Below are 25551 nucleotides of genomic sequence, written 5' to 3'. Positions count from 1 at the left end.
TTATGTATTTCTTAAGGGGGGCAGATATCAGTGAAGTTCCTTGCATTTGCTACATGCACAATGCAAATGTTGGCTTACCTTTTTGCTACTTTCATGTACTGTGACTGGATTTTATTTATATGTGGTAATTATGGAAATCATGCAATATCAAAAGATGACAACTTATCAAAAATGGCTTGAATTAGTCCAAAATGCACAAATTTAAGCAGTTTTAAACTAGGGCAATAGATTTTTGCAAGAGTAAGCAATACGAGCTTCTAAAATTGCAGCATAAAGCTATGTTTAGTTATTGTCTTTTTTTTTGCAATTTATTAATCTTTGAAGTCCAGGAAAAGAAAATGACACAGGAGAGCTTAGCGCAGTCTTTGGAAAGGTGCACATCTGAAGCAAGGCAAATCTTATCTTGTTAATCCCAAAAACACCCATCACTTATACACCATTTATTAGTTTATAGTAATCACTAATCAATTAGAATATTCATTAGTTTATAGTAATCACTAATCACTTAGAATAAGCACTGTATTTCACATTATGGAAAATTATTTTACCATTCCAAATGATCATTTTCACTTCCATATATGTGAAAATACTAATCTGACTAGCTAATCAAAAACTCAACAGAACATGACCTCATATCCATGTATGTCCAATACAAACAACTCAACAGAACATGGCCTCATATCCATGTATGTCCAATACAAACAACTCAACAGAACATGGCCTCATATCCATGTATGTCCGATACAAACAACTCAACAGAACAGGGCCTCATATCCATGTATGTCCATTACAAAAAAGCTTGAGCTGTAACACTAAGCTAAAATAACTCAAAAATATTACTATCAGTTTGCAAAGATCAGAATCATTACATTTACTTCTCAAGCATGTGACACAAGACAAAATACATTTTAATTACTAATACATAAAATACTAGTTGTAATGTAGTCAAAGACATGCATCACCCTAAACTTGAAAAATGCTGACCTTAACTGTTTTTTCTTTTCTTTTTGGCAAACAAATATACATATTCACCCTTGCAAAAAATTTAATATAAGAATATCCTCTGCAGATCTGAGAAAGTACTACAGTTGGGTTGTTGTATAAACATTTTATTTTCTTCAAAATGTTTCTATCTTTTTTCTTCAACAAAGTTTCCATCAATTTCCTCCTAAATTGGAAAAGGAAATAAGAACTGACCATTTCTTCAGAGGGGTGATCAGATTTTGTTTATCCCCTGTTCAAAAAAATGAAATGATTACACAATACATTTATATAAATATTCATTCAAATGCTTCAAGTAACGTGAGACAATAAGTAACAACATGATTCGTCAAAATGGACAGACAGACATGTAGTCTTATGCATGAATGCAACAGCAATATTCAAGTTCTTTCCTAAATATCGAGATGAAAGACTGCCATATTCTTATAGGCCCAGCTGCATCATGGGCAAGAAAATTTAAATTTTGAAGAACTCATTTGTTCCCTGAAAGGTAAAAAAATCAATAATCCTCAACTCTTTGTGAACTCTGTATTCCAAATAGATAAACCATATATATATATATATATATATATATATATATATATATATATATATATATATATATATATATAAACTTTCATGACATTATATCTTGATACCACAGGAGCTTGAATCATTGCTAACAATTAACCTATAAATCATACATATTTCATAATACTATTATGGTAGTAGTATATAGTAACATATTGCATGAGTAAATGTAAGAAACTGTACAAGACCCTGTGGTGACTAGTATTAATATCAGTGCCACTACTTCCACAATGGAGGATGATGATCATATCATTCTCTTTGAAGACTTTGAAGGAAATGCTATTTTTAAAAACAGACTCACATCGATAGACTCGATTGATAAATCAGCCCCACACCTATAATGATACTGAATTAAGTCCATAAAGCATGCATCAGTACCAACACAGATTTGGGGGTTTGATTTATGCGGCTAATGGTCATGGGCCCATGTATACAATGTACAATATAGCAACTATTATAACAAGCATAATCAAAATTGAGTCAATGAAACTGAATTAAAAATGAAATATTAAATATAATACAGACTTAATTTGTTGAATTACATGCCATATCATCCAAAATAATGCTTAATAAAAATGGTTTTATAATATTTTTTATAAAATTTATAACATTTAAAATGTTATTGCTTTAGGTTTATTGCTGTTTTCAATAATAATAATAATAATAATAGTTACGCTTGAATTACTTGCTATTTCAAATTGCTTCAGAGATTTTTAATGCGAAATATATCCGTCAGGACCATGCAACTTATATTTAGTTGTCCGTCTTATTTAGCACTGCACTCGCCATTGATGAGTTCAATGTTTCCAAATTAAAAACGTATACAGAGGGAACAAAGTTTGGTTTAAATTTTGAAAGATTAAAGAGATTTCCTTTATTGAATTATAGGCACTATGTGCTCATCTCTGTGCTAATAACTACATACATTTTCAGCCTCGTCTTTTCGGTGTGCCATATAAGGCCATTGCATCCTTCTTTGGAAACGTAAACAGATCCTAGTAAATATGGCGCACTGAATAACGTATCGTAAAATATCCAAATATGCTATAGCAAGCTTTAGACTGGTCCCCTGCCGAACTTATACATGTGAATAAACACTACAGGAATACATGCATCTTATTTTAATTTGACAACACATAGATTTAAACTGTGATTATTCGATTTATTTTCAGTTTATTTTGTTTTGTCAGTTGATAAACATTTCTTGCAAAATCCGTATAGAATCGCTCCATAAACATCAATGCTATGAAAACTATATCGAAATACATGGGAAATTTTGGACGCTTTTAACCACGACGGTGAACCAGTCTAATCTGATTCAATGTCGTCTGCAAGGAGATATCAATGAAAACGCCACCTTCTGGGAAAAATGTGTTTTACGCTAGAAGGATAATGCTTGTGGGTAAGTAGCCTGCCGCCATTATGACAGTCCATAGAGATTTAAAATTTTTATAGCAATATTTTGTGATGAAAAGAAAGGTACACGTCATTTAACAATCATGACTGAATCGACTTGGGTGTAAATATATTAGTAATGAATTTTCAATCAACAAATAATATTTTTTTTATACTTAAAATGAATAAAAATGGCTAAGGCAATATGACGTTGCATTACACTTAAATCAGAATAATAAAATATGAGTTATTTATTCCAATATAATTTTATTTTACATCTTTAAAACGTGTTTGTCTTATAATAAAGTTACAAATGTGACATTTATAATTCTTATTTTTTGTTTTCAAAGGTGAATTGAAATCCTTCAGGACTGTAAATAAATAAAGTATGTAGTTTTCGTTGTCGTGTTATGTAAAAGATGTTTTAAAATCAAATGGAAATACCTGGTTGATGTGAATATTCCAGTCTGTAGACAGTAATCACATTACTCAAGTAGCTTGTGGTGTAAAGAACTCCATGCTGGTCATCACAGAATATTCCATAGAGACTTGATGACACTGTGTGTATGGTCACTGGTTGACCGCTGTCTGTCAGCTGATGAATTCTGTTAGAGTACAAGTCACACACGTACACATAATCCCTGTCAGCCATTATCGACCCCGGTAATTCTAATTCCTGGTGTTGATACAGAAACTTGTGTGTGTGTGGATTAAAAATATCATATGCATACACACCTTGAGTAGTGGAGTTTGAAGTCCAACACGAGATGTAGACTGTGTTGTCTTTAATGGCCAAGTGAGTAATACCATACCCTTTACAGACCTTGTGAGTTGAGTCTACACTTCCATCTGTAAGATTTACAACACACCAGTACAACATGTCGTCCCATTTCCTACCGCTGACAACGAGTTTGTCTGAATTCAATTTTGCCACTGAATGACATCTATAAAATCCTGTGCTTACATCTAATGTTTTGACCCGTTTTACGTCATGTATAGATTTCAATGACATGATTACAATCGTACTGTCTGACAGACACACAGCTACTTCCGTCTTGCTAATAAGACAGACATCCGTGGGATAGGACTCCAGTTTGTGTGATGTAGACAGTTTACCGTCATGTCGATTGTAAATCTGGAGATTACTCGCATTCTCGTCTATGACCAGCAACGTGTCTTCTGTCACCACAACGCCATTGTAGTCGGGTTCACGGCCGCCTGTGGATAAAAGAGTGACTTGCATCAGGATACGTAATACACCAAATACAGACATATATACTTTTAGTAAACAATGCAAAATAAACTTGTACACATCTATATATCAATTTTTGACCTAAAATAATAGTTTAAAGTCCTAAATTTAGCCACCTGCACCATTATCGTAATAGTCTTATTATTTGTAGCAGTATTACTATTACAGTTGGTTCCATAAAATACCTAATTCATGTCACACGAAGTATTTCAAACGAATTAAGTCCGTTTAGTTACATGTAAGGACGAAAATTTCCGGAGTTACAGATTCACAAAATTAGCAATGCCTTATAAACGTATATGAACTTTACTGCTACAAAGATACAAGTTAATACATGCTGCTAACTTCTGACTCAGCGTCCATCCCTACTCCCTGTGATATAGCCTTTTTTCTCACATTAAAAACTGTTAAGATTCCATGCCTTTTAAGTCTAATCTCAGAGTCCATCCCTACCACCAGGGATGTGGCCCCTGTGTCACAACAGTGAAACTCTTGAGATTATCACCCTGTAACCATATATACAATTGACGGACATGAAAGAAAAATAAACAGATACATCATTCCATTTTTTTTCGACCACTGGGACCACCCCTACTGTAATGGACGTTTTTGCCACTGCATCACATCTTTCAAACTGTGTACCCTCATACCGATTTCAGAAAACATACCTAATCAAGGATGTAAAAACTGTACAAACTTAGACATTTCATTCATCAATTTATAATTTCTAACCTGCCTGTCGGCATGGAGTGCCAAAACCTGTCAACTTGTTGAAGTTTTGAATCAAACGGGAGTTTCTTTACTAACACGGTCGCCATATTTGCATGGGCGGGTCTATGTTTTGAAGTAACACAGTCTTTAATAATCTCAGTAATTCCGTATGTATTGGAGTGATATCTCTTTCTTCTTTTCATTGGTTCAGTTTGTTTTAGAAATATTAAAACTAGACTTAATAAATATTTGACGCAGACAGCACATTTTTTATTAATCAAATAATATTAAGTTCCTCATGGCGCTAATCAGGTTATAAATTATAAAGTGATGAATGAAATAACTAAACATCGATGAACGAAATGACTACGTCTTTTGAATTTTGTATATCTTTGATGCTTTTCGTTTTTAAAATCGGTAGTGGTTACAATAAACGGAAGCGTATGCGTAAAATTATCAAATCATTCACAAAGTATGACGATACATTTAAATTTTATTTTGGGTTTATATTTTAAAAAAACAGTCAAAAATTAAATAGAAGATGAATGCCTGCCTAATGATGAACTAAAATTTTTTTTAAAAATTACGTATAAAGTTACTTTTTCTTTGAAAATATGATGTATTTATTATCATAATTTATTTAGACGAAAGGAAAACATCACATTGGAGATACAAACGGAGACAAGGAATCAGCCTTCAGTACAGGCACTCGTTTATGTCAGTAAAAAAAATAACAGTTATTGAAAACACCCACTCGCTTTCTAAGAATTAGTACAATTGGAGTTGGTGTTGCCCATAATTTTCATTTTACTGACTGAAACAAGCAGCCCTATTAATACCAGTGGCACTTAAAACAATATTTTTAAATAAATAAACGTTATAGACATCAATAATGTCATCTTACAATATTTTCAATGATGTTCAACATTACATGTATGCACTACCCTGGGTACTCCAAAGAACAGTCCTGTTTGCAAATAAACTTCTGCATTCTCCATTCCTGTCTGTCGTCTGCTACATAATTCGGCTACACATTCCTAAGAGCTCGTGCGCTTGGCGCATTAATACACTACCAGGTTCTTGGGAACATCCAAACCATATGTACGACCAGACAAATAACCGATAACCCGACTATTTTGGCGGCTTAGCCTGGTTCCCAAAATTTATGTTGCCACATTCCATTTTATGTATCAATACAATAGGAGACCAATATATGTAGCTACCGACGCAGACTGGTTTGTATTTCCTTTGGATATTTTGCATCTTGTATGTAAGCAGGAGTACCAGTACGAGATGGTTGTATTTGGAACGATTCGATTGCAGCTTGCTGGTTTGTTGATAACAGTCTCAATAAAAAATTAAAGTTAGCTTGCCCATCGTTTTCCTTCAGATTGTGAATTATAAAACCTCCGCATTAATTTCATGCCTTGAATGCTCACATTACACCGGGAGTATAGAGCGAACAGCAGCATGAACGTTGTTTAGTTTGTGGTACATTTCGAATTTGCTTACTGCGTAGACAAGGTTTGTCCTACAATTTCAAGTACAATGTAAGACGTATCACATGCTGTTTATGTTTAGTGCTACGTCCCTGACGCCCAAAACATAAATATCAGCGTCAATGCCTTACATGTAGGACTAGTTTCATGTACACGTTTGAGTTTTTTTTGCATGTATAAAATGCCTTTAGCAATTTAGTGACTATGATGACTGCAGCTATGGCAATATCTTAAAAGTATGTGCTATCTTCTAATAATTACATCATCACAAGACGTGGCTAAATGTAATCCTACAATATAAGACATATCACATGTTTTTGTTTTAGTGCTATCACCCGACCCCCCCGAAGAAAAATATCAGCTGATGTGTCTTACGTTGTAGGACTAGGCTAAATGGTGCCTTTTTACAACCCTTACCAACATTTTACTGTGAATTCGACATGTTTTTGTTCCTAAGAATCTATTCAGTCAAGCCAAATGAAAGCACTTAAAGTATTTTTATGTTTATTGAATGTTTAAGTTTTAATCATGACCGATCGAATGGCAGTACTTTATCACTAAGTACCCCCACCCATATGAACTGCATTATAAATTAAATTCACATTTAACCATGTTTTCCAGTTACACGTGTTCAGCACATTCATGTCCAATAGTATTTTAAGAAAGCAAACTTATTAGCTTTTTTCACACCTTTGACATCAGTCATTATTTAATGTTTGTGAGTGAACATACTAAGAAAAGTCATCCATATGACCACTGACTACTTTGATGTCATGTTTTCTATTCAATCCCGTCCTACCCAACGATGCTTACTAAAACAACTTTACTCTGCCATTATGTACATGCATGCTGTGATAACTTTTAGTTGGCTTGTGCAAGCAATCGGCAATATCATTAGGTATTGCAAAGTCCCACTCATCCATTATTTCCTTTTAATATATTTTGGTTACCAAATGTAGATTCAACCCAGTCATAGGAATATTCAAGAAAGTCTATTTCTTGCATCTTGTTGATTTACGTGCACAGAATGATAATTACTATTAGCAGAGTATGTATCGGTAAAACTTTAAAAGATATTAATAACTCCATTCTTACATGTTATACATTGAATTCATTATTTCTGTTGTAAAGAGAAGATATAAATTAAATAAAGCTCATTAATGTCTGACTGTTCTTAAGTGATTTATTTCATTATTTATTTTATTATCAGTATGATGAATTGCCTTTCGCATTGCATGTGAACAGTACAGAATATAGGTTCAAAATATCATAACCATTTTGTACCCTAATTTCGAACCATCGTTTTAATTTAACAAGTATTCAAACCTATGCTATCTCAAAGAGGTATCGCCCCATGTGGCTGAGTGATCCAAAGCACTCTCCAGCACTCCAGATCACTGCCATCACATCTCTGTCTATTTCGATTCAGTCTTAGGCAAAACCATTGTGGGTGTGTGAGAAGGCAGACCATTAGCTTCCTGTGGGTTGGTGTTTCTTATCTGAGTTATCCCAGGTTCTTCCTCTACCAGTTAAAATGGCCAACATGTATAGCCTATGATGTGATGAAAAATGGCAGCAAACACTAATCTCAATAAAGGAAATGTAAGAGACTGTGTTTATCATTTAATTTACTGTATGGGACTAAATTTCTGCATATTTTTGCAAACAATACCACCTTTTCAAGAATTTCCCCTCCCCAATCTTCAGTCCATCTTGGTTTAAAAATAACTTACAGTTCCATATAACATGTTTTTGATATAATTCCATTGCCAACTATAATCAAAACATACGAAGATGCTACTTTCATACATGCTTTTTTTCTTATTCTTGGACTAGTGAATAAAAACTTTTATCCCCACTTCCCCCAATCCAATCGAAAAAGTTCATAGAACATACTATACTTTATCAGCACCATCCTTCCATTCCAGTAAATATGTAACATGCTTGTTAGAAGTACTTACCGGCATTATGCTTACCAAAGGGAGATAACTATTTGCCAGTATGAATAGACTGACATTTATGTTTGTATTTTTTTATGATAATGTCTTTCTTCTCCATAATATGAAACAATAATTTCACTATGAAGTACAGTAGTCCTATCAATAAAAATTAGATTAGCAGTAAACACTCTTGAAAACCATTTCGGTCTAATAAAGAACTTTAATCTTACTTTATCTTGTATTACCTAATTATAGAATACAAAGTATTTCATACATCAATCAGGGCTTTTTACCATATATGGTTTTAATTTATATATCTGGTCATTTTATAAGTCACTATACATTTTTGACTTTGTGTAATAACAGGAACCTTACAGTTGTTTGGCCCTATTAAACCCTTTCAGTTCTTGGGACCTCTCCAGTGAACTAGTGGTTAGAGCATCCGCCTCAAATGCGGGAGGTCATAGGTTCGATCCCCGGCTGAGTCTTACCAAAGACTTACAAAAATGGTACTAACAGCTGCCCCGCTTGGCGCTCAGCATTAAGAGGTTAGTGTTTGGACTGGTCGGCCAGGTGTCAGGATAATGTGACTGGGTGGGACATCATGCTACATGCCTGTGACATGATTCCCCAGTTCTAGGCATCACTATAAACTGCAGCTATCGTAGCGATATGACTGAAAAATTGTTAAAGCTACGTTAAAAATCCAAAATACACACTGTTCTTGGATGATGTTTTGACCAAACTCTTGTTCGCATTTAATTTTAAGTGAGATGTCAACAAAAACAGGAAAAGAAAAATATTTAGCCAAACCAGGCCAGATCAGATATTTATTTAGATATACTGAGTAGGTCCTAAGATCTGTTTAGGTACAGGTGACTCGATTCTCATGTTTTAATTATGTATACTAATTTAAAAGTTTGAAGTAGATTTTTTTTAAAACTTACTGTCATGGTTAATCAACAATTATTTATGGGAAACAAATAAAATATAGTAATTACAATGTATTACTGATGTAATTCAGTACATGTAATTAGTTACAATTACAATGTAATTGTAACAGAATATTGCCAATATGATGTAGTTGTAATTGTACTTGAAGGTCTAGATTTGCATACTTGATCAATTACAAGTCAATTACAAAATCAAAGATATTAAGGTTTTAATTCCAAGCAGATTATAAAAATTGAAAAAATATACATATTTATCTTAACTGCCAGGCAAATAAGCGATAAAGCTAAGCTTTAGATAAAAAAAGTGTGCATAAATGTTTTTGCTTTGTCTACAGTGGGATTCAGACTTGGGTTCAATTACATCATGAGTGGTGTAAATGAGTAATTAATTACAATTACACTTTTTATAAAATTGTAATTATATTTGAAAATCATCAGTATGGTGTAATTGTAATGATAGTCATAACTTTGAGTACTTGAAATTGTTTGTGTGTGTGATTTGAATTTTTAACTTAGTTTTAAAATGTTTTCAGTCATATTAATATGTCAGCAGTGTGGAAGTTTATAGTGATATCTTGGACTGGGGCATCATGCTGCAGACATGTAGCATCATATCCCACCCAGTCCCTTTATCCTGACACCAGGACAACCAGTCCTAAAACTAACCTCTTAATGTTGAGTGCCAAGTGAGGCATCTGCTAGTACAATTTGTATAAGCCATTGGTATGACTCAGCCGGGGTTCGAACCCACTAATTGAATTGTAATTGACATCTGCAAGGACATCATAATTGTAATTAAACCAAAGTTTGTTGTACACACTTAGTAACAGTTTGAATATGTCTTTGTTTTAAACCCAAAACTGTTAGTTCCATTTACAAACAACTACTTGATACCAGAAAGATATACATGTTGATATGCATATGTAGATTACTTCATTTGATTTTATGTTATTATACCAGTGTTGCACATACTTTACATTCTGGCACAAAATGTTTCCCCAACACCTGTAAAATCAGGGATTTGTATGCAACAAGGCTAATAGCATTCCGTTTACTGTGCTAGATTTTTCTTTTCCCTGTATCAAATATCAATGTAGCAAAATGATATTATCATGGTGGAGACTGTGGAGGTAAGTTTTGTCTTCTGAAAAGAAATCCCTTGAATTTTGCCAGAGTGTAAGTACTATGCTATCAATGCTCTGATATATATATATATATATATATATATATATATATATATATATATATATATATATATATATATATGCATCTATCTGACTTGTACATGTAATCTCTTTGTAAAAAACTGCATGTGATTGATTCAAAGAAATATTTTTCTCCCTTACCCTAAGTAGGTAACAGTAACCCCAGTTCATAAGCTTTTGGCTGTGTTTAAATATTTTTTATTGGAAATCTGTTATAAGACTATATTTTGAAAACTTAAGATTGTATTGACTTTTCATGCAGATGTGACATTGCTAGGTTTGAACAGAGTGCTGATTTACTGTAATGTTCTCCACCTTCCCAGGCAATACAAGTGTACAATCACTAGGGTCTACATTTCATGTGCCATTCTTGTCTACATTCTGGTGTTAGCAGCAATTCATTAAGGTAGCTCAATGTCTGTTTACAGTCTGAGACATCTATAATTACAAATCAATCACTTGGACCTAATTTTCCTAATTTGTAATTATTTAAAGTAACATTTTTTACTTTAACTTTGGAAATGATTTTTCTATCAGGGTGTGAAATAACATGTTTAAGGCTTCATCTTGAAATCAACATCACAATAATTCATGCAAATTACTTATAATTACTTGCACAGTTATAACTGTACATTGTACACAATTGAAGAATGCACAGTATATGTCACAGTGACATACTTTGTCCAATTGCTAGGATTATCAATGTCTGTTTTCAATATCTGTCAATCAGCAAAACTATAATGACACTGAGTGAATGAAACTGAAAGGAAAATAATTTTGTGCATCTGGCCTCAACAGTCAAAAACAATTTTTTTTTTTATTTTTCAGTTTTTGTGTATTGGACTTTATTGTATTTTAGACATTTGTTACCATATAGCAGGTCAATAATTCAGGTATAGGCCTACAGGGCACAGTTGTTTCCATATAGCAGATCAATAATTCAGGTATAGGCCTACAGGGCACAGTTGTTTCCATATAGCAGATAAATACTTCAGTTATAGGCCTACAGGGCACAGTTGTTTCCATATAGCAGATCAATACTTAAGTTATGGGCCTACAGGGCACAGTTGTTTCCATATAGCAGATCAATACTTCAGTTATAGGCCTACAGGACACAGTTGTTTCCATATAGCAGATAAATACTTCAGTTATAGGCCTACAGGACACAATTGTTTCCATATAGCAGATCAATACTTCAGTTATAGACCTATAAGGCACAGTTGTTTCCATATAGCAGATCAATACTTCAGTTATAGGCCTACAGGGCAAAGTTGTTTCCATATAACAGATCAATACTTCAGTTATAGGCCTACAGGGCAAAGTTGTTTCCATATAACAGATCAATACTTCAGTTATAGGCCTACAGGGCACAATTGTTTCAATATAACAGATCAATACTTCAGTTATAGGCCTACAGGACACAATTGTTTCCATATAGCAGATCAGTACTTCAGTTATAGGCCTACAGGACACAGTTGTTTCCATATAGCAGATAAATACTTCAGTTATAGGCCTACAGGACACAATTGTTTCCATATAGCAGATCAATACTTCAGTTATAGACCTATAAGGCACAGTTGTTTCCATATAGCAGATCAATACTTCAGTTATAGGCCTACAGGGCAAAGTTGTTTCCATATAACAGATCAATACTTCAGTTATAGGCCTACAGGGCAAAGTTGTTTCCATATAACAGATCAATACTTCAGTTATAGGCCTACAGGGCACAATTGTTTCAATATAACAGATCAATACTTGAGTTATAGGCCTACAGGACACAATTGTTTCCATATAGCAGATCAATACTTCAGTTATAGACCTATAAGGCAAAGTTGTTTCCATATAGCAGATCAATACTTCAGTTATAGGCCTACAGGGCACAATTGTTTCAATATAACAGATCAATACTTCAGTTATAGGCCTACAGGACACAATTGTTTCCATATAGCAGATAAATACTTCAGTTATAGGCCTACAGGACACAATTGTTTCCATATAGCAGATCAATACTTCAGTTATAGACCTATAAGGCACAATTGTTTCCATATAGCAGATCAATACTTCAGTTATAGGCCTACAGGGCAAAGTTGTTTCCATATAACAGATCAATACTTCAGTTATAGGCCTACAGGGCAAAGTTGTTTCCATATAACAGATCAATACTTCAGTTATAGGCCTACAGGGCACAATTGTTTCAATATAACAGATCAATACTTCAGTTATAGGCCTACAGGACACAATTGTTTCCATATAGCAGATCAATACTTCAGGTATAGGCCTACAGGGCACAGTTGAACCAAGCAAAGGCAATGATGACCTTTTTCTCTTGACTATCATGTTGTAAATAAACTGTATAAAGGCAACATAGTTTAAACAACAAGAACAAAATGTGTAAACCACCATTCTTTTTTCCCTTGATCTATTTGTATCCACGTGATTTTGAACATTATACATGTGCTTTCGTAAAAATCAGCGCCTATGTTTATTGTTTACAGATTGAGTAGAGGTGGTGGCAGTGCATGTTACGTAAATATAAATATATCAAAATCGTTTGTTGTTTTGTTTTTGTTTGGTTTTTTCTCTTCGTACCGAATGCCATTTCGCGTAAAAAGACAACATGATGCAATATTAGATATAAATTTTCAAATCTAATTTTCTCCAATAAATTATATTTAATTTATATCAGGATGCAAAAATTCGGAAATCATCTGTACATCGTCCATTTTGTTTGCATTAGATATAGTGTCGTTCAAACTTTTGTTTTAAGAAAGGTGAAAGTTGACAGTAGCCAGTACTGGTTGCACGAGTATGACAGAGGACCAGTCTACTTCTCGTCTCGTGTGCGCTTTCTTGTGACGTCATCAGTATATAATGATGCATCCAGCGTTCAACTTTTTAACATCGTCAGAGATGTGTTCCTTCGCCGTATGAAAATAATTCCTGGCTTATTCAAACATCGATTTTGAAAAATCTTACCATTCTGCAATAAAACCACCGTATAAACTAAATCTAATCTAAATTGAATGTGCTGCATTATCAAAGTTTGTGATTTATTCAGTAGCATTTTACTGCCAAATTTACAGTACTGCTGTACTACGAGGAGTGTACTCAGTGCAATCGAAGGCCAAGGTCATGGGTTTATCAAGTGTAACGTGCAGTTTTTATTCACAGGCTGAATCCTAAACTTTATTGAGAACAGATAAATAGAACTACTGATCTACGAGTGGGTCTGAAAATAATGGCAGAAGAACGTTTTAACTAAAGGTTATCATCGTCGTCGTTGTTATCATCATCATCAAATTATTTATCAACATAATCGTTAACGGCAGCAGTACCGAACTATTATCATGATTGTTGTGAATATGGTCATGTATAGGCCGATAAATCGGCCTTTCACCCGTGATGATATTGTACATCGGTATCAACACAGATTTGTGGGGTTGATTTATCGGACTAGGTCATGTACAGCTCTTTAATTCAATTAATTATGTAATTTTTTTGTTGTAATGATTACGGTAATGTAGAAGATTATTCCAGTTGATTTTCTTGTCGATGTTATTATTGTTGTGATGATGATTACGGTAATGTAGAAGATTATTACAGTTGATTTTCTTGCCTATGTCTTTATTGTTGTTGTTGAAATGAATACGGTAATGTAGAAGATTATTTCAGTTGATTTTATTGCCGATGTTGTTGTTGTGATGATTACAGTACTGTTGAAGATTATTTCAGTTGATTTTATTGCCGATGTCATTATTGTTGTTGTTGTAATGAATACGGTAATGTAGAAGATTATTACAGTTGATTTTCTTGCCGATGTTATTACTGTTGTTGTTGTTGTAATGAATACGGTAATGTAGAAGATTATTACAGTTGATTTTCTTGCCGATGTCATTATTGTTGTTGTTAAGCTTACTCTTTCCCTGTTTTCTTTTTTTTTTTTTTCTTTGTTTAGTGGCAGGAGGGGGGTATTTTTTTCTGCCGGATGTACAAAAAAAAAATCCTTCCGTATCTGTTTTATTTCAGAAACAAAATATTGGAATTTTCCCCAACATTATCAAGATATCTGCTATACGTAACGTTGCTAATAATTGAAGAAGTTTTTTGGAATTTACTTTCTAGGTATTCGAACTGTATGTAAAGAATTGTTATGGGTTTTCTTTGTTTCGTATTGCACATGTAGAATTATTTCCTTGTTGGTGACCCGGAGAATTATTTTTCCTTACTCAGTGATATATATATATATATATATATAGAGAGAGAGAGAGAGAGAGTTTATGAGTTTATTTGAATACTGATCTATTCATTTCCTAGTGCTAGTCAAAGTTTCCTTACGTTTTATTTTAAATTACTATTAATATCATATGCTTGTCATTTTTATTTAGTTACTTTTGCTTTCCATGTCAATATTTGAGGCCACAAACGAATGATATATATGAAGTCTTAATTAATTTATTTATTAATTAATTTTATAAAAAAGATTTTCATGTTTTTCATTCGAGGTCTAATAATTATAAGAATAGCATGCTCGTTAAATCATTCTTAAATACAGGTTGATCAGTTTAACTGTAATTGGTCCATTTACGACGGTACGGTCATTTGATTAAATTTTCCTTAATTTAATTATATCAATTAGTCGAATTTATGAAATATTATTTTGTGATATAAAAAAATGAATGTATATCATATATTGGAACTGACGATATCACAAATTGAAAACATTTATGATACCACGGATTTGAATATATGTTCTTGTAAATTAATTTAGGATATCATAAAATGAAATCATAATATCATATTTTAAATATAAGGTATTATAAATTCCTGGACATTATTTTATATCAGATATATTCTGTAATAATGACAGGTGTGGTTTTCATTACTACACATATTCTAGCAATAATAAGGGGACCGCTCCGGTAGCATATTGGTTAGAGCGCCCACCTCGGATGCGGGAGGTCGTGGGTTCGCCGGCCGCGTCATACTAAAGACTTACAAAAATGGTACTAATTGCTACCTCGCTTGGCGCTCGGCATTAAGAGGTTAGGACTGGTCGGCCTGGTGTCAGGATAATGTGACAGGGTGGCACATAATGCTACATGGCTGCGGCATGATGCCCCAGTGCTAGACATCACTATAAATTGTCACACTGCAGACATCGTAGCGATATGACTGAAAAATTGTTAAATCTAAGGTAAAAATCCAAATCACAGACACACACGCACAACTAATAGGTACACTCATTTATTTTGTAACATATGTAATCATAGCTGTGTTTTATATAGAAATAGCACAATAAAATGTTACTTTGATTGAAAAGGTGATAAGCTCTCTCACTTGAATTTTTATATTGAACGGATACTCCATGGAAGCTCGATGGAAATTGCAGTTCCTAAACTATATTCATCTAAATCTTTGCCCTCACCCCGCACCACGCTGGATATTAGATATGGATTGGGAAGGAATAGGTATAAAACTGACTCAACTTTGCCATGCTAAGACTATTATTCTTGTATGAATACCGTCTTTTTGCCTTGCGTTTTAATCCATAAGTACATTTAAAATGCACCGGTGAAATGTCTAGAATTTCTCTACTCAAAATGCGCTCGAATTCCTAGCCGCCAGTGTTTCAAAACTAAAATTGATTTCCTAGATAATTTGACATTTTTAAAACGTAAAACTTCTTCATTTTCTACAGGGGATTTTACGATTCACTCATATTTAAAAAAAGAATCAGTATCATGCCCCTTGACCATAGGGCAGTTTCAGATATTGACCACTCATACTTTAATAAAATAGGCATTCTAGTTCCTAGACCCAAATAATAATCATCACTTTGCATTCAGTAGAGCGAAACGTAAGTGGAAAGTCATGCACATTATACTGTGATAAATTCAATTATTCTTTTTAGAGAGGTGATGTAAGTATTCCACGAGTTTAACCTTAAAACAAGAATCTAAGTATCAAGTGATACTGTGCATTTGTTCTTAAGTTCGCATGGAATAAGAGTGTGGCCGAAAATAGGTGTCTTACAAGTTTGGATGGGATAAGAGTGTGTCCAAATATAGATGTGTTACAAGTTTTATTTCTCAGTTTCAAACAAAATATATGTGACGCAATATTTTAGAAAACATGGAAGATTTACATATTACATTCAGTGATGATAACATTGATATAAGCAGCATAAACCCTGATAGCAGGATTGTTAACATTGAAATAAGCAGCTTCATCTGAAATGAACATCGTCAACCCTGATAGCAAGATTGTTAACATTGAAATAAGCAGCGTCATCTGAAATGAACATCGTCAACCCTGATAGCAGGATTGTTAACATTGAAATAAGCAGCGTCATCTGAAATGAACAGCGTCAACCCTGATAGCAGGATTGTTAACACTGAAATAAGCAGCGTCATCTGAAATGAACATCGTCAACCCTGATAGCAGGATTGTTAACATTGAAATAAGCAGCGTCATCTGAAATGAACATCGTCAACCCTGATAGCAAGATTGTTAACACTGAAATAAGCAGCGTCATCTGAAATGAACATCGTCAACCCTGATAGCAGGATTGTTAACATTGAATAAGCAGCGTCATCTGAAATGAACAGCGTCAACCCTGATAGCAAGATTGTTAACATTGAAATGAACATCGTCAACGCTGATAGCAAGAATGTTAACATTGAAATGAACATCGTCAACGCTGATAGCAAGAATGTTAACATTGAAATGAGGGATGCCAACCTGATAGCATGAATGTTAACATTGAAATAAGTAGCGTCAACCCTGATAGCATGATTGTCAGCATTACAATGAGCAGCGTCAACCCTGATAGCAAGATTGTTAACACTGAAGTGAGCAACGGCAACCCAGATAGCAAGAATGTTAACATTGAAATGAGCAGTGTCAACCCAGATAGCATGATTGACAGCATTGAATTGAGCAGCGTCAACCCTGATAGCAAGATTGTTAACATCGATATGAGCAGCGTCAACCCTGATAGCAGGATTGTCAATCTGTCAGCACTGAAATGAGCAGCGTCAGCCTTGATAGCGAGAATATTAACATTGAAATGAGCAGCGTCAACCCTGATAGCAAGATTGTTAACATTGACATGAGCAGCGTCAACCATGATAGCAAGAATGTTAACATTGAAACGAGCAATGACAACGCTGATAGCAAGATTGTTAACACAGAAATGAGCAGCGTCAACGCTGATAGGATGATTGTCAGCATTGAAATAAGCAGCGTCAACCCTGATAGCAAGATTGTTAACATTGAAATGAGCAGTGTCAACCCTGATATGATTGTCAGCATTAAAATGAGCAGCGTCAACCCTGATAGTAAGATTGTTAACATTGAAATGAGCAGCGTCGACCCTGAGAGCATGATTGTCAGCATTAAAATGAGCAGCGTCAACCCTGATAGCAAGATTATTAACATTGAAATGAGCAGCGCCAACCATGATAGAAAAAATGTTAACATTGAAATGAGCAACGGCAACCCTGATAGCATGATTGCCAGCAATGAAATGAGCAGCGTCAACCCTGATAGTATGATTGTTAACATTGAAATGAGCAGCGTCGACCCTGAGAGCATGATTGTCAGCATTAAAATGAGCAGCGTCAACCATGATAGCAAGATTGTTAACATTGAAATGAGCAGTGTCAACCCTGATATGATTGTCAGCATTAAAATGAGCAGCGTCAACCCTGATAGCAAGATTGTTAACATTGAAATGAGCAGCGTCGACCCTGATAGCATGATTGCCAGCAATGAAATGTGCAGCGTCAACCCTGATAGCAAGATTGTTAACATTGAAATGAGCAGCGTCAACCCTGATAGTATGATTGTCAGCATTAAAATGAGCAGCGTCAACCCTGATAGCAAGATTATTAACATTGAAATGAGCAGCGCCAACCATGATAGAAAGATTTTTTTGTTGTTGTTGTTATAGGGTTTAACGCCATTTTTCAGCACAAGATAGACTATACACGGCGGCCAGTATTAATGGTGGAGGAAGAACCCGGGAAAACCCTGGAAAGAACCACCGACCCACGAGAAGCTACCGGCAAGCTTTCTCACATATCCACATTGGCCGAGCCCGAGACTCGAACCTACGCAGATAGAGGTGAGACGGCAGTGATCCGTGACGGAGAGCGCTTTAGACCACTCGGCCACTCGGGGCCCCCATGATAGAAAGAATGTTAACATTGAAATGAGCAACGGCAACCCTGATAGCATGATTGTCAGCAATGAAATGAGCAGCGTCAACCCTGATAGCAAGATTGTTAACATTGAAATGAGCAGCGTCAACCCTGATAGTATGATTGTCAGCATTAAAATGAGCAGCGTCAACCCTGATAGCAAGATTGTTAACATTGAAATGAGCAGCGTCAACCCTGATAGCAAGAATGTTAACATTGAAATGAGCAACGGCCACCCTGATACCATGATTGTCAGCAATGAAATGAGCAGCGTCAACCCTGATAGCAAAATTGTTAACATTGAAACGAGCAGCGGCAGCCTAATAGCGAAAATGCTATTATTGAAATGAGCAGCGTCAACCCTGATAGCATGATTGTCAGCATTGAAATGAGCAGCGTCAACCCTAATAGCATGATTTGTTAACATTGAAATGGGCAACGGCAACCCTGATAGCAAGAATGTTAACATTGAAATGAGCAGCGTCAACCCTGATAGCATGATTGTCAGCATTGAAATGTGCAACGCCAACCCTGATAGCAAGATTGTTAACATTGAAACATGTAATATCAACCTTGATAATAAGAATGAAAAAATAGTTCGGTAGAAAAAGGAATAAATCACGTTCTTTATGCAGATTCAGAGACATAATTGACATTATACTGGCGAAATAAAAAGGGTACATGTAAATGCTACTTTTCTGTGTCTAACGATTAGGGTGGATCATGTTATCTATCTCTAAGTTGTTATATTCAGTTTATCTATCACATACCTTTCGTGTCTAGTTTCAGAGTCCTATCTTCGACCAACCTGCAAGCAGCATATTGTGATACTGATGTGGCCATCGTGTCGTTTTAATTTACTGTGGATCTTGGTGAAGTGAATTGTCAGCCTAACACAGTGACAATGTTAGGACTGGTCTGCAAAAGAAAAAACAAACTTCCAGCCAAATTGAACATACATAAATACTATTTAATTTAGAAATACTTCTTAAGATATCAGCTTGTGTGTAAGAGAACAATGTCAGGCGTCAATTAAATATGTAATATTAAGCACTATAAAACCATGTCCAGACTATAAGCACGTGCAAATCGAAACACCATGTATAATTGCTTTGCAAACAAAGTGGGAAACATTATTCAAGCAGCATTAGTAATGTATTAATATTGTTGACCTACTTTATAATTAATTTCACCTCAGAGTCAGCTACTGATAGGAAAGTTAATGATTGAGAAGAAGTACACCAGCACATTAAAGATGTTTATTACACTCTTGTTTTAGTTCATCTGGTCGAAGGAAAATTTCATGGTATGGACCTGCGTATGTCGTATACAGTCCTCGGTGCGATTTGCTAATCAGTCATAGTGAACACTAAAGTAAATCAGTCTAACAAGTATTCCCCGGAGACTTTAAAGTAAATCCCTTTAGTAAGTAAATAATTGTAATAAATAATCTCTGTTTACATAAAAGTTAATCATTCACATAAAAAATCCCCGTAAACATAGCATTAAATCATTCTTATAAATAATCCCCTTACACATAAAAGAAAATCCCTGTAGTAAATAATCCCTGTAAATATAAGAGTAGATCATTCTAATAAATATTCCCTGTAAATATAAGAGTAAATCATTCTAATCAATAATCCGGTTGATGCTTACACATTTAATATATTTTTGTGTGGGTCATATCAATATATATATATATATATATATATATATATATATATATATATATATATATATAATGATGTACTGTATATCTGATACAGTCCCATTTGATGCTTTCATATTTGATGTTGTATGGGTCATTTCAAAATTTCAACATGAGTGAAACTTACCCTCGACAATTAAAGGTTAAGTCTAGTCGAGTTCAGTTTATCTCAGTGTGAGTTCCTTTTACATCTCATATCCTGTGTTGGATACTAATATTTTATTTCGACCGCTCCGGTGGCCTAGCGGTTAGAGCGTCCGCCTCGTCTGCGGGAGGCCGTGGGTTCGATTCCTGGCAGAGTCATGTCAAAGACTTATAAAAATGGTACTAACAGCTGCCTCGCTTGGCGCTCAGCGTTAAGAGGTTAGTGTTAGGACTGGTCGGCCTGGTGTCAGGAGAATGTGAGTGGGTGGGACAGAGTGCTACATGTCTGCGGCATGATACCCCAGTGCTAGACATCACTATAAACTGTCAAAACTGCAGACATCGTAGCGATATAACTGAAAAATTGTTAAAGCTACGTTAAAAATCCAAATCACACACACTATTTTATTTCCGTTTATGTTTGAGTTCCTCTGACATCTCCCACTTAGTGGCTACTAATATTTTATTGCAACTTATATTATATTAGTTCCTCTGTAATCTTCTATCCCGTGATGGATACAGATATTTCAGTTCATATAATCTTAATGTGACTTCCTTTGACGTTTTCTATCCCCTGCTGGATATTAATATTCCGTACATTTGTTGTTGGGTGGGTAAACTTTCCAACCTCTAGATCTAACAGGTTGAGATCGGTCAGAGGAAACTCAGACTAAACTGATCCAATAACGGCAAGCCTACAAAGAGATTTCGCTATACACATACTTTCATGCATGTATACACAATCGTCTCACAGATCCGGGACTCCATTTGTATCAGTAATGAAAGCTGGCTATCATATTTCTTCAGTTGAGTTTAGTCTCCAGTAGTCGTAAATGAAACTACCACATTGCTATCAAGGAAATGTATCGTTTACGATAGTAACTAGAAACTGTACCACATTGATATCAAGGAAAAGTATCGTATACCTTCAGAGGTGTAGCTGGGGGGGGCAGGGGGGTACATATGTCCCCGGGCGCCAAGGTACAGGGGCGCCAAAATGAGGCTTACAACGTTACATTATAATAAGTAAACAAGGGTAATATTCAAAAATGTGATTAAACGGGGAGGGGGCTGGGGCGCCAATTTTATAGTTCGTCCCCGGGCGCAAAATATCATAGCTACGCCTCTGTATACGACAGTCACTATAAAATGTACCACATTGCTATCAAGGAAATGTATCGTATACGATAGTCACAAGAAACTATACCACATTCTTATCAATGAAATGCATCATATACGATAGTATCTATAAACTACCACATTGTTATGAAGGAAATCTATCGTATACGATAGTCACTATAACTGTACCACATTGATATCAAGGAAATGTATCGTATACGATAGTCACTATAAACTGTACCACATTGCTATCAAGGAAATGTATCGTATAAGATAGTAACTATAAACTACCACATTGCTATCAAGGAAATGTATCGTATACGATAGTCACTATAAACTGTACCACATTGCTATCAAGGAAATGTATCGTATACAATAGTCATTAAAAACTGTACCACATTGCTATCAATGAAAGTGTAGTACACTAATGTCACTATAACCTGTACCACAATGTTATCGATGAAATGTGTGGTACACTATAGTCACAAGAAACTATACCACATTGATATCAACGAAATGTGCTGTACACTATAGTCACTATAAACTGCCACATTTCTATCAATGAAATGTGTCGTACACAATAGTCACTATAAACTATACCACATTGCTATCAACGAAATGTATCGTACATTATAGTCACTATAAACTGTACCACAATGCAATCAACAAAATGTGTCGTACACGATAGTTACTATAAACATAATTCGTATACTTGAAAATAATAGATTAGCCATTATAATTTACGGAGAAGGTCTACTCAGACACCCGCATAATGAATGTGATGGACCATAGTTTTTACAGAGCCCGAGAGTCGAACCCACGCAGACAGGTGAGATGGCAATGATCTGAAACAAAGAGCGCTTGATAGCACAAGGCCACTGGAGGCCCCGGACAGATATTTTCAAAATGACTTGATAGAAGTTACCGGACCTGTACGGGTAATATGACTGGGTGTATGGGTAGTTAGACTGGCTGGTAACGCCCTACACCCAATGTGAACACAAGTAATATGAATGTGTATTTGTGTAGTTTAGTAATCGGACAAAGAAGACTGATACTTACAAAGTTTGTTTAGATCCTTCAAAATGTAAGCTTCCTGAATTATCTGGGTTGTCACATTCGACAACATGTATTTTTCTTCCTTCCCAGGCAAAGCAGTGACGCTATAAACCAACCCACCAATCAATGCACAGAATTTATGAAGCACGTATGAACAAGCTCGGTAATGAATAGATTACACCATACCTGGCTGATTGTGTTGCAAACTATTACTTCAAGGATATATCTGTCTCAACATATTTGTCTACAAAATATTAAACCTTAAAAACATTAATGCCATTTCAAAAAATGTATCAACTAGAGAGTTATTAGAATTATTACCGTCATCCACTCAAGCCTCTACCACAACGATTGGATGTTTAAAGAATTGTTCAAAGTCAGAACCCAACCATGTTATATATTTATGTCAGTAGTGGATAATAAATACCTTCGAAAGAAATGTCATTCCAATAGCATTTTATACATTCCCTGGATATGAATTTCCGTAATTGTAAACACGGGTAATATGAATACCTATTTATGTAGTCAGAATGATATTTGAACAATGCAATGACTAAATAAAATTTACCGTAATTCTGAATAAGTTTGTATGCAGTTAGACTGGCTGATAACTGTCCAACACCCACTGTGAACACATGTACTATGAATGGGCATTCATGTAGTTTTATAATCATATAAAGAAAACGGATACTTTCAAGATTTATATAAATCCTTCAAACTGGAAGATTCCTGAATTTCCTGGAATGTCACTTTCGAAAATTATTTTGATACCTCCCCAGGCAAAGTTCTGTCGCTATATACAATCAAACGCACTAATCAATGCAGAAAATTCATGAAGTATACACAAGAAAGCAAGGTATTGAGTAGGTAACAGCATACCTAGCTGTTTGTGTTGTTGGAAACTATTAGTCCAAAGACATTTAAGGGATCGAAATGAATTATATAGTGATATGTATCAATATGTCACTTGCTCTGTTCAAACAAATGACGTCTGTTAAAATAAAATCACGTGACAAAGAACATTAAACAATGAACAAGGATAAAGTTATATAAAAACTTCGACCTTTGCATACACTTCTTTCTGTTTATTTATTTGAATTTCGTAGCAAAAGTATTTGCATCTATCTATCTATCTATCTATCTATCTATTCTTATCTGTCTGTCTATCTGTTTCTTTTGTTTTCTTACTTTCGTTCTTTCTTTTGTTCCCGCTCCGACGGCGTAGTTGTTAGAGCGTCCGCCTCGTGTGAGGGAGGTTGCGGGTTCAAACCCCGGCCGAGTCATACCATATACCTTTAAATATGGTACTAACAGCTGCCTCTCTAGGTGCTCATCATTAAGAGTTATTATTAGGACTGGTCGGCCTGGTGTCAGGATAATGTGACTGGGTGGAAAATGATACTACATGTCTGCGGTATGATGTCACAGAACTAGACATCACCATATACTGCCACACTGCAGACATCGTAGCCATACGTCTGAAAAACTGTTAAAGTTACGTTAAAAATCCAAATCACACACACACGTCATTTCTTTCTGCTTGTCCATCTGCCAGATAATACCACAGTGATTTGGAATCCTCCTTTGTTTCTTTTCCTTTCCTCTTCATTACTAATGCTACCACCACCACCACCAGCACCACCACCATGACTACGACATGACACTAATACTACTGAAGTCACCACTGGAACCAGTGCATTTCTAGCTTTTACTCCAAACTTAACTATATGTTATTTTATACAATCTCTACGACTGCTCTTGCTATCAACACTTCCATGATATCATACAAACGCCACAGCTTATGTTTTTTGTTTTACGGTGTTGCAGTTCGTTTGTGCTGCTGATACACATCCGCATCTGATGCTTTCTGATGTATTGCAAAGACCTATAAGAATAGATACAATTCACCAGAGTTGATGCCCATGTTTTATTTATTTAATCATCCTTCAAAAGACTACCAACAACATATGTACTATAAATAGACATGGCTCTTCTGACATATTGGGTCTTAGACATTACCTAGCCCACTTGAAATTATTGCGTTCAGGGTTGTCTATCAGCTGTTGTTGTAGGGTTTAACGCCATTTTTCAGCACAAGATTAGCTATACATGGCGGCCAGTGAAATTGCTGGAGGAAGAACCGTATAAAACCCCGGGAAAACCACCGACCCACGAGAAGCTACTGGCAGGCTTTCTCACTAACCAAAGTTAGCCGAGCCTGAGACTCGAACTCACGCAGACAGAGGTGAGATGGCAGTGATCCGTAACGGTGAGCTCTTTAGACCACTCGGGGCCCCAAAATCGTACAAAACAAACTTTATAATTCACACACACACACATACACAAACAACTTGTCCGGAGAATAAAGCTTAAGTCCCGCTGTGCTTGATAACGCGAGCCATCAACACACACACACACACACACACACACACACACACACACACACTTGCCTAGAGCATAAAGCTTAAGTCCCGCAGTCCTTGGTAACGCGAGCCATCAACACACACTCACACACACACACACACACACTTGCCTAGAGCATAAAGCTTAAGTCCCGCTGTCCTTGGTAACGCGAGTCATCAACACACACACACACACACACACACACACACACACACACATGTGTAGAGCAAGAAAACTAATTGTAATATGACCTTTAAATTTCAAAATCAATCAATCATATACACGTGTCGTATAGTTTATGAAAAATAGCAGAACTTATAAAATTACATTAAATGACTTAATCACAAAATGAAATCGCAAAAAAAGTAACTTTCACAATACACTACG

General features: G+C 35.2%; 2 protein-coding genes across 3 annotated transcripts in view; both read right to left on the bottom strand.

The window, feature by feature from the left end:
• LOC149784731 (uncharacterized) overlaps window positions 1-19634 on the bottom strand; it is a 127463-nt gene extending 107829 nt beyond the window's left edge. For both annotated transcript variants that reach the window (XM_089932757.1, XM_089932758.1), the window contains exons 1-2: window positions 19502-19634; window positions 3412-4185 (exon numbers count right to left, since the gene is read on the bottom strand). In XM_089932757.1, the coding sequence (XP_089788883.1) occupies window positions 3412-4185; window positions 19502-19574 (847 nt within the window). In that variant the 5' untranslated portion in view covers window positions 19575-19634. The remainder of the gene's footprint in view (window positions 1-3411; window positions 4186-19501) is intronic.
• Window positions 1-25551, bottom strand: part of LOC149784730 (uncharacterized) — a 384805-nt gene that overhangs the window by 150249 nt on the left and 209005 nt on the right. The gene's annotated exons all lie outside the window — the stretch shown is intronic.

This window comes from Sinohyriopsis cumingii, chromosome 14 (genome assembly GCF_028554795.1).
Source record: "Sinohyriopsis cumingii isolate HCF-2022 chromosome 14, ASM2855479v2, whole genome shotgun sequence".
NCBI lineage: Eukaryota > Metazoa > Mollusca > Bivalvia > Unionida > Unionidae > Sinohyriopsis > Sinohyriopsis cumingii.
The sequence above is the reverse complement of the archived record's forward strand: the minus strand, read 5'-3'. Positions and strand labels throughout refer to the sequence as shown.